This window comes from Carlito syrichta, unplaced genomic scaffold (assembly GCF_000164805.1).
Source record: "Carlito syrichta isolate Samal-C Ts95f unplaced genomic scaffold, Tarsius_syrichta-2.0.1 Scaffold301542, whole genome shotgun sequence".
Lineage (NCBI taxonomy): Eukaryota > Metazoa > Chordata > Mammalia > Primates > Tarsiidae > Carlito > Carlito syrichta.
In genome coordinates, this window is record NW_007245638.1 from 1,011,871 (window position 1) to 1,023,058 (window position 11,188).

Genomic DNA, 11,188 nt, shown 5'->3' on the forward strand with positions numbered 1-11,188 from the left:
TTCGCACCTAAATGAATACAAATGCCTCTAAAAATTTTACAATATCAGGGAATAGAATTCTCATTTTTGCATTTGTTTTTAAACTAAATGTGGAATGATTGTTCTGAATTGTAAAAAGTATAAATGAAGGAATAATTATAAAAAGGTCTTTGCTTTAAATTAGATGTATATGTTCTGATTTCAGACTCCAAAAAAGATGTTTTACAAATTGAAAAACCTTGCAGAGAAATAAAAATTAATTTTTGAAAGTTGGCTAAATCAAATACTGTATGAGACATTGAATTTGGTTCTTTGTATTATTAAAATATTTTTTAAAAAATCTCATATAAACCGGGCTCGGTGGCTCAGCCTGTAATCCCGTGATTTGGGAGGCTGAGAAGAGTGGATTTCCTGAGTCTGCGGTTTCGAGACTCGCCTGGGCAACTTGGCAAGACCTCATCTCTACAATAAATCAAAAAATTTTCGGGGCGTGGTAGCGCGTACCTGTAGTTCCAATTACTTGGAGACTGAGGCGGAAGGATCTCCGGAGCCAGCAGGTGGAGGCTGCGGTGGCCAGGAGCGGCCACTGCACTCCAGTCTGGGCTACAGAGTGAGACTCCTACTCAAAAAAAAAAAAGAAAATAACCCCAAAATTAGCCAGGCATGGTGATATGCATCTGTAGTCCCAGCACTCAGGAGGCTGAGGCAGGTGGATAACCTGAGCCCAGAGTTCCAAGACTACAGTGAGTGTGATCGTGCCACTGCACTCCAGCCTAGGCAGCAGAGTGAGACCCTAAATCAAAAAAGGAGGCAGCGGGAAGTCACAGGAAAGAGAGTCAAAGGACTGGGTAACAGGGGTCAGTCCTATCACCTCTCCAAGCCTCCATTTTTTTTTGTATGTCTAATATGAGCCTTAAAAGTTGTTGTGACGCTTTGAAGAAATACATCTAAGGATCACTTGGGGAAGTCTTGACAAATGGTAACCGTTCTGTTATTTTGAGTTACTTGTAAATCTTACATTTGTCTATTTTCAGTTAAAAATACATATTATTGGCCAGGCTTGGTGGCTCCACCTGTAATCCCAACACTTTGGGAGGCCGAGGCGAGTAGATTGCCTAAGCCCATAGGTTAGTTGACAAGACCTCGTCGCTACAATAAATAAAAAATTAGCGAGGTGTGATAGCGCATGCCTGTAGTTCCGACTACTTGGAAGGCTGAAGCAGAAGAATCACCGGATCCCAGCAGGTCAAGGCTGGGGTGGCCGTGAGTATGCCACTGCACTCCAGCCCGGGCGACAGAGTGAGACTCCAACTCAAAATCTATATATATGTATTGTTTTCATTTTAGTGCAGCATAATTTAGCCTTTGAAAATATCGTTAAACAGTCTCTTGCATTTGGAAAGTCTACACCTACTGGCCAGGTAGACTGACCAAGATTCGGTTAAGCAGTGCATTCACCCTTGCATGCACAGTATAGGAATCCTGTGGAATCCTCACCACTTCAAAAACGAAACTAGAGTGTTTGGAATTCAGGCTGTCTTGTAATTCTCTGTAGTGATTCTTCCTTATGTCAGTACTTGATTATTTTGGACAGTCACTGTCCAGAATTTCAAAGGAGGGAATGGGTTGGCTCATACATAGAGATAAGGATTGAATGGGGTCTTTTTTCCTCCTCCTTCTCCCCTCCCCCACCGCACTTTCTTTTTCATCATCATGATCATCATTTTCTGTACTTCCTATTGTGTCAGGCACTGTTCTATTTATTATGTGCAGTTTACCAAGGCTCATAAAGGTTCACCAAATGACGTTAAAGCATACATCTGGCCAGGCATGGTGGTTCATGCCTGTAATCCCAGCAATTTGGGAGGCCAAGGTGAGAGGATTACTTGAGCTCAGGAGTTGGAGGCCAGCCTAGACAACATAGCAATACCTCAACAAAAAAAAAAAAAAAAAAATTAAGTGTGGCAATGGCATGCCAGCTACTTAGGAAACTGAGACAAAAGAATCACCTGAGCACAGGAGGTTGAGGCTGCAGTAAGTCAGGATTGTGCCACTGCACTCCAGCCTGGGTAACAGAGTGAGACCCTGACTCAAAAAGCTAACAAACAAAAGACATACATCTAATAAGCAGCAAAGCTAAGTCTCAAACCCAGATGTTTCTCACTCCAGAAAAGAGACTGTGAATTGGCCAAGGTCTTGAAAATAAACTCCTCTCCTTCCTGGAGCCTGACTTTGGGTGTGCAACATCAACCCTAGATACTCTAGTTCCTTCCTTCCCATTTATCAAGGAAGCTGTAATAATCCCTACCTATCAGGATGGTTGTAAAGATGAAAGAGGGTGCTACATGGAAGTCATCTTCCATGGGGCCTGGCAGTTGTATAGCTTACCATTAATTAAAGTGTCCTCATTAGTTCCCTCTTTCCTTCTCTAAAAGGCAGTCTCGGCAATTAATCCAGGCTCCGTCACACACGACCAAGGGTAACTGCAAAATAACCCTGTGTTCAGAAAGTGACAGGATCTTGTTTTTGCCTTGGTCTTGGCTGCTCTTCACTGGGTGCCAAGTATGTGCTGGTACTCTTATCTGTTCCTTACAGAGAGTCTCAGTCCTCATGGCAACCCTTTCTAGTAGTTATTAGAGGAAACTGAGCCTCAGGAAGGTTAAATAATTTCCTTAAGTCACACAGGCTTTTTCACCATAGGCACCATTCAGTATTGATGTTCTCTTTCCTGGAAGAAAATGTACCTCAGGGAGGTACATTCCTCCCTGAATGTACCCCTCCCCCAGCTTTGTCATTGTTTCTGTTGTCCCAAATGTCCAATACTTGTCTGTCTCCTAGTCCTTATCACATTATCTTATTGATGGTTCAGATGTTGGTCTCCCTAATGACACTATGATCTCCTTACAATCAGAGACCTGAAATTCTATCTCCCTTAACTGCTAAATCTGGCTGTCTTCCAAAATGCTGCTGAGTAGCTCCCCACATCCAGGGGTTATACTCTGGAGAAGTGCCAGCTAGAGAAACTAAGTTTGGATACATGTTTCCAATGTATCCGTGACCTTGGGCAAGACACTTGACCACTATGGTCTTTGGTCTGACCACCAGGTCACTGGAAGAATCACAGCTTTGTGATGCTCTGATTCCTGACAGGTGGGGTGGGTGGCACCCACAGTGTACTCAGTGACCCAGTGACCTTTGTTCCTGCAGGATGCTGTGTCTGCTCTGTTGGAACAGACAGCGGTGGAACTTGAGAAGAGGCAGGAGGGAAGGAGCAGCACGCAGACTCTGGAAGACAGCTGGTGAGTGAGCATACCCTTGGGCCTCTGGAGCTGCCTGGCCCTGTACCCAGGCCCAGGGATGAGATCCCCAGACTCCAAGGCACCCAAGAGAAGGGTTCCCCTAAGCAAACCGAGAACCTCTCTGTTCACAAGTCCTCTTCAGGCAGCAAGGCAATATAGCCGAGTATAGGGGTTCCCCAAATCCCTTCCCAACATGGCATTTGTGTCTCATGAGTCAACCATGCTAGTACACACCTAATGTTATTTGACTTGGTGTACTGACATTTATTTTGGTTAAAAAAAAAAGAAATAAGAAGCTTTGTATTACTATAAATGGAAATTGTGTATAGTTTACCATTAATTAAAGAGTCCTCATTAAGGAATTGCATTTGACTGCTAGGAATAGTGAGCGGAAACATTAGGCATAAATAAGGTAGAAGCTGATTTCTTCCCTACTTAAAAAGAATAGAATGGTGCCAGGTGCGGTGGTGTGCACCTATAATCCCAGCAACTCCAGAGGCTGAGGTGGGAGGATCACTCGAACCCAGGAGTTTGAGACCTATCTGGGGTGGGACCCCGTCTCAAAAAGTTGTTTTGTGAAAAAGAAGAGCAGGTGAAAGCAATCCAATGCAATCTAGTTCTGTCAGCACCATGGTGTTACTGGGAACCCAGACTCCTCTCTGTCTGCTTTGTTGTCTTTACTATGTGACCTCTATCACTGAGGCTGCTTTACATCCAAGATGGCTGCTATAACACCAGTCATCAGGCAGGTGTCAATCAGGAAGGAGGAAAGACAAAAGAGTATGCCTTGTACCTTTTAACCATTCCTGAAGGTCTCACATAGCAGCTGCTGCTTGCCTCTCATAGGCCAAGCTTAGCCTCTCAGCCTGCTTACCTACAAAGGAGACTGGTGAATGAGGTCTGTCAGTTGGGTACAGAAATCAAGTTTCTATTATTAAGGAAAAAAGTAGGACTGGTTATTGGGTAGGCCACGAGCCAAGTCTGCTTCGGCAAGTAACTGTGGAACACTCAATATAATGAAAATAAGCTATGTTATTAAAGTCTAGCTAGCTATACTGCTTGCTAAGCCTGAGGTCTTCTCTCCTGTTATTAAAAAGAGAGGTGAGCAAGTGTTTCCACAGCACTCCAGATGTGCTACTACCAAAAAAGCTTTCTCCTTGATGTAATCAGAATGTCTGAACAAGAATTGAAACGACAACAACTTTCTCACTGTGTGATTCAGTGCTGTACAATTCCTTGTATTATGAGAAAGTTCTCATCACATGCTTTAAGAAACAATGCCAGCAACTAGGGATTTGAATACTGACTTCATCATTTATTGTATAACATTAGGCAAAGCATTTTTGACTTTTTTGTTGTTGAGTTGGTCTCACTCTGTTGCCCAAGCTGGAGTGCAGTGGCAAGTTCATGGTTCATTGCAGCCTCAACCTCCTGTGCTCAGGTAATCCTTCCACCTCAGCCTCCCAAGTAACTGGGACTGTAGGTATGCATCACCACACATGGCTAATTTTTTTATTTTATGTAGAGACAAGGTCTTGCTATGTTGCCCAGGCTGGTCTTAAACTCCTAGGCTCCAGTGATCCTCCTACTTTGGCCTCCCAAAGTGCTAAAATTATAGGTGTGAGCAACTGTACCTGGTAGCATTTTTAAATCTTTTTGTTGCAGTATGATGTACATACAGAAAGGTCACCTAAATGTACAACCCAGTGAATTTTTAGAAACCAAAGTGAATTTCCATGTCTCTAGCACTCAAGTCAGGTAGCAGAGCGTGAACAGCACTACAGAAACCCACATCTTGTGTCACTATTAGACAAGTCACTCTGACCTTGTCTGAGCCCCACCTGAAACCTGGGGAAATAATACTGACTAGAAAAGTCTAAAGGAAAAGGCACTGATGAAGACTAAGTAGAAAGTACATAGTAAACACTCACTACAAGAGGGATCCAAAGAAAACCAGAATTATTTTTTAGAGGGTAGGCTCTTTGTAGTACAAGCTTTCTCCACCAGGTAAATGTTCTGGGAACCCACTGGCATCGGTGTACCAGCTAGTGTTTTTGTGAGAGGCTGTGTTCAACTCAGTGAATTTTATTTTGGAGATTCTCTCAACACGTTTGCCCATTTCACAATGGGTGATTTACGAGTTCACCTGCCCATACTGCACTGAGTATTCAACAGGTTTTTTTTTTTTACCAAAAATAGCATGACCCTCACACCCCATCCTCCCTATTCACCTGATCTCGCCTTTTTTGTTTCCTCAATTTAAAAAAAAATCCTCAAAGGGAAATGTTTTGCCGTTGTGGAAGAGGTGAAACAAAAAATGGCAGAAGCACTAAAAGACATCAAAATTCAAAATTGACGAGTTCAAAAACTGGAGCAGTGGAAAAAGCATCTCGATAGGTATATTGCATCAAATGGAGAGTGCTTTGAAAGTGTGAAGTTTAAATATGTAAGAATAAATACACAATTTTTTTTTTTTGAGTTGGAGTCTCACTCCGTCACCCAGACTGGAGTGCAGTGGCCGCTCCCGGCCACCGCAGCCTCCACCTGCTGCACTCCAGCGATCCTTCCACCTCAGCCTTCCGAGTAGCCGGAATTACAGGCATGCGCTACCACACCCGGCTGATTTTTTGATTTATTATAGAGATGAGGTCTCGCTACCCAGGCGGGTCTCGAACCCGCGGGTTCAGGCAATCCACTCACCTCAGCCTCCCAAAGGTGTGGGATTATAGGCTGAGCCACCGAGCCCGGCAATACATAATTTTTTGTAAATAAATTCCAGGGCTTTTTTTTGGTGCCCCCTCATACATGGTCAAAGTTATTATTAGGAAAAAGAAAAGGAACATTACTAACTACCAGGAAAGGAAGAGGGTAAACTCCCATCTAGGAAGTGGCACAGCCTATGAATCTTGCCATTTGGAGGGACGTATAAGTTGGTCTTAACTGCATGTGCTTTAAATTCAGATAGATAAGGATGCCAACTTCCTTGCAGACTTCCTTGTGCTGATCCTTGTTCAGATCCTACGTCTGATAAGGGAGCCCTCATTGTACCACGAGCAAGTTTTGAAAGCTCCCTGGATGATGGCCCAGCACAGTGGCTCAACCTGTAATCCCACTTCGGGATTTTTTTTTTTTAACTCACTTTGGGAGGCCTAGGCAAGAGGATTGCCTGAGCCCAGGGGTTCAGGATCAGCCTGGGCAACTTGGGGAGACCTCGTCTCTACAATAAATCACTAAAATTAGTCGGGCATGGTGGAGTGCATCTGTAGTTCCAGCTACTTAAAAAGCTGAGGCAGAAGAATCTCCTAAGCCTAGCAGGTCGAAGCTGCAGTGGCCGTGAGTGTGTCACTGCACTTTAGCCTAGGTGACAGAGTAAGACGCCAACTCAAAAAAAAAAAAAAAAAAGCTCCCTGGATGATTCTGATGTGCAGCCTGGGCTGATTACCACAGCTCTGAACTTCTGTTTCTTATCTGTGAAATAGAGATTTAAAAAATAGCCACTATGAGCCCGGCGTGGTGGCGCCTGTGCTTCAGTCCCAGCTACTTAGAGGCTGAGGTAGAAGGATTGTCTGAATGCAGGAATCCAAGGCTGCCGTGAGCCATGATTGTGCCACCGCACTCCAGCCTGACTGACAGAGTGAGACCCCAACTCAAAAAAATTTTAAGGCCGAGCTCAGGGGCTCAACCTGTAATCCCGCACTTTGGGAGGCCGAGGTGAGTGGATTGCCTAAGCCCACAGGTTCGAGACCCGCCTGGGCAACTTGGCAAGACCTCATCTCTACAATAAATCAAAAAATTAGCCGGGCGTGGTAGGGCGTGCCAGTAGTTCCAGCTACTTGGAAGGCTGAGGCGGAAGGATCGCTGGAGCCCAGCAGGTCGAGGCTGCGGTGGCCGGGAGCGCTCCAGTCTGGGCAACAGAGTGAGACTCCAACTCAAAAAAAAAAAAAAATTTTTTTTAAGTCACTGTGTCATGGAGTATTTTGCAGATCTCAGTAAAATTATGCGTGATGGGCACTTAACACGGAGCCTGACCCAGAGGAAGCATTCAGTAACTCTTCTGAATAATTATTCTGTGATAGCCTGAAATTATGTATGTGACCTCAGAAAAGTGCCCTCCCTTACTATCTTTTGCTCCAGGAGTCAGCACATAATTTCTGGAAAGGGCCAGACCGTCAATGCTGTCTACTCTGCCTCTCCTCACCCCTGCCTTGGAGAGTGGAGGTAGCCATGGGCAGCACAGAGACCAGGACAGTGCCTGGGCACTGCTGGAACTTCATTAACACACCCTGAGATTTGCGTTTTATATAATTTGCACCTTTCATAAAATATCATTCTCCTTTTGATTTTCTTTTTTCAGCCATTTAAAAATATAAAAACCATTTGTAGCTTGGACTGCCCACAACAAAGCCACAGGCTGGATTTGGCTCCCAGGCTACAGTTTGCTGCTCCTTATTTCACATTTCTCCCTTACTGTCTCCTTGTGAATTCCAGGAGCTCCTGGCTTCTGGAATTTCTCCATGTTCCTGTGTTTGTTTAAGGGTTCTCTAAATTCTCTCTCCCTCCCTTTTTCTCTTTCTTCCTCCTTATTCCTTTCTCCTCCTGCTCCTCCCCATCTTCCCCTCTCTTTCTCTCTTTCTCCCTCCCCTTCTCCCCTCCTACCCTTTCTTATGTTCCCCTCTCTTTCTTTTTTCCTCCCTTTTTTCCTCCTTCTAGCCTTCTATCTCCCTCCCTCCCTCTTTCTCTTTCTTCCTCCCTCCCACTCCCCTCCTACTCCTTACCATCTTCCCCTCTCTTTCTCATTCTCCTTCCCTCCTCTTCTCTCTCTCTCCCTCCTTCTCTCTCTCCCTTCCTCCCAGTCTACCTTTCCCCATCTCCTTTCTCTCTCTCCAACTCCCTTCCCTTCTCCCCCTCTCCTTCCCTCTGTCACACTACTGTGCTATACTCTGCCATGGATCACACAGGCAAAGGCCTGATGCCAGAAACAGGCCCAGGACCTGTCTCCCAAAACCCTGGCACCAGATCAGTGGTTTCCACCAAATTCCAAGCTTGTGCTGAGCCTTTTCAAGCCATCTCCTAGCAACTGCCTTCTGTTTCTTCTCCCCTTGTGGCCCCCTCCTCCCCACCCCCTGCCATTCAAACTCCCCCAGACGCTGACTTACAAAGAAGCCTGGGGATCCAGGCTGCTGGGGTGGGTACATCCATCTGCAGCATTCCCCCAAGCTGGGCTTCTTTTCCTGGGGTGTTAACTGGCTTCGCTGTCCTGCTCAGCTGGAGTCATGGGCGGAGGTCTCCAAATAGCTGCCTCTCTGTTCTAATTGACAGTTCCCTTCAACACCCAAAGCCCAGCATGCCACTGGAACTCCCTCTTTTTATTTGTTTAGGTGTCTTTAGAGCAAATAATCAGAAGACTCAATTTTTTTAAGACCCACAAGCGAAACCAAGAGTATCAGAAAATATAGGAGAATATAATTACAAGACTAGAAGGAAGAACCCTTGTATTTGCCTCCTTGGGAACTTGTGTTTGTCTAGGGCAGATGTTGAGAAGTGAGGTTGCTAGGTCCCAGGGCGTGTATATTTCATATTTTAATAAATATTGTAGAGCAGTTCTCAAATAAGATTTTATTAATAAATACTCTTTGGCTGGACACAGTGGCTAACGCCTATCACTCCAGCACTTTGGGAGGCTGAGGCAGGAGGATTGCTTGAGTCCAGGAGTTCAAGACCAGCCTGGGCAATATAGCAAGACTTTGTCTCCACAAAAAATAAAAAATATCAGCCAGGCATAGTGGCTTGTTTCTGTAGTTCCAGCTATTTGGGAGGGAGGAGAAAGGATCACCTGAGCCCTGAAGGCCAAGGCTGCAGTGAGCCATGATTGTGCCACTGCACTCCAGCCTGGGCAACAGATTGAGATTCTGACTCAAAAAATAAAATGCTCCTGCCAGCAATGATTAAGAGTACCCTTAAGCTACACTCTCTCTGACACTCAATATAATCAAATGACTATACTTAATCAAGCATATGTACTTTTTAAAATTTTAACGGATAAGGCTAAATTGCCTTCAGATGTAAATTGGCTGCTGTAATTTATATTCCCCAGAGGGATAAGCCTGTCTCTTTACTGTCACCAGTACTTGATATTATCAGATATAAAATTTTTTTGCTACTCCAGTGGGTGAAAAGATATTGTCTATTTTAATTATGTTTCTTCTTGGAATTGAGATTGAGCAGATTTTTTTTTTCTTGTCCTGGATTATTTAGGTTAGATTTACAAACAGAAGAGACTTCCATAGTGGTTGAGGGCCTAGTGGCTGGTTCCACCATGTAGCCTGTGGCATTGGACAAGGCCTGCTGGGCCTCTTCTCCTCACTCTTTGAATCTGCAAGATGGGCATAATCTCATTCAGTACTGTGGTAAGGCCATAGCATAGCACTGAAGCTTTTTTTGTTTTTTGTTGGTTTTTTTGAGTTGGGGTCTCTGATACCCCAAGCTGGAGTGCGGTGAGCACAATCACGGCTCACCACAGCCTTGCCCTCCTGGGCTCAAGCGATCCTTCCACCTCAGCCTCCTGAGTAGCTGGGAGGCCCAGCTAATTTTTTTGACTTTTTTTTATAGAAATGAGATCTCACTATATTGCCCAGGCTGGTCTTGAACTCCTGGGCTCAAGCAGTCCTCCCATCTTGGTCTCCCAAGATGCTGAAATTACAAGCCTGAGCCACCATGCCTAGCCTAGCACCTAAAGCTTCTTAAGCCCTCAATAAATGCTGGCCAATGTGGCTTCTCCAGAGCTCTTTGTGAAGGGATTCCCTGTGTGTTCACATGTTGAAAGGCACTTTTATTAGTAGGTAGAGAGGCCGCTGGGGCCATGGAGGGAGAGCAAAGGCCCCTCTATGGCATAGTCCCCATCTCTGTACAGGAAAGGAGATTTTAATTGCACAGTTGAAAGTAGAAATCCAAAATGTATTCTCTCCATTGGAAAAGTCCTTTGGGAGTTTATGTGTTTGCCCACAGGCTCACCAGCCTGCTATCTAGATGTCACATTCTCTGCTTTTGGCTGGAATTCTTTCAGCTCAGTGTGATAACACTGTCTCATGCTGATCAGAAGCCAGGCAGTTATGTATGTCTTTGAAAAGTCAAGATGGAAATAGAGATAAATTACTACTTAACAAATGCAGTCCATTGTCACACCAAATCCTTCCAATCCTGGAGTCCAAGGGAAATGGACTGTCACCAAAAGCACAGTCTCTTTAGCAAATGGTGCTGGAACCATGGGGTGTCCATATGGAAAAAAATAAGCTTTGACACTCATCTCACATCTTGTACGAAAATTAATCTGAAATGTGTCATAGGGCTCCACATAAAAACAGAAACTAAAACTTCTGAAGGAATGTATCAGAGGAATTCTTTGCAACTTTTGGTAGGTAAAGATTTCTGAGGACATAAGAGAAAAAGGATAAATTGGACTTTATCACAATCAGAAACTTCTGTTCTTTAGAAGATACCACTTAGAAAATAAGAAGAGAAGCCATAGGCTTAAAGAAAATCTTTGTAATATGTATACCCGACAAATGATTTGTTTGTAGAATATATAATGATCTCTTACAAGTCAGTAATAAAAAGACAATCCAATTTTTAAGGGGCTAAAGAGTCTAACAGAGGCTTCACACACACACACAAAAATAGTCTATAATTGCATGAAGAGTTTCTTATCAAGAAAATGCAAATTAAAGCCACAATCAGATGCAAGTACACACCCATCAAATGACTAAATATAAAGACCAACAATTCCAAGTGGAGATGAGGAAGTGGATGTCTGAGAACATTGCTGTCAGGAATGCAAAATGGTGAAACCACTTTGGAGAAACAGTTTGTAGGTTTCAGAAAAAGGTAAGATGACACTTATTGTATATCCCAGT

At 44.1% G+C, this 11,188-nt stretch overlaps 1 protein-coding gene across 4 annotated transcripts in view; it reads left to right on the forward strand.

The window, feature by feature from the left end:
* WWC1 (WW and C2 domain containing 1) overlaps positions 1-11,188 on the forward strand; it is a 99,531-nt gene that overhangs the window by 69,265 nt on the left and 19,078 nt on the right. For all 4 annotated transcript variants that reach the window (XM_021710792.1, XM_008054834.2, XM_021710795.1 and 1 more), the window contains exon 16: positions 3,187-3,278. In XM_021710792.1, the coding sequence (XP_021566467.1) occupies positions 3,187-3,278 (92 nt within the window). The remainder of the gene's footprint in view (positions 1-3,186; positions 3,279-11,188) is intronic.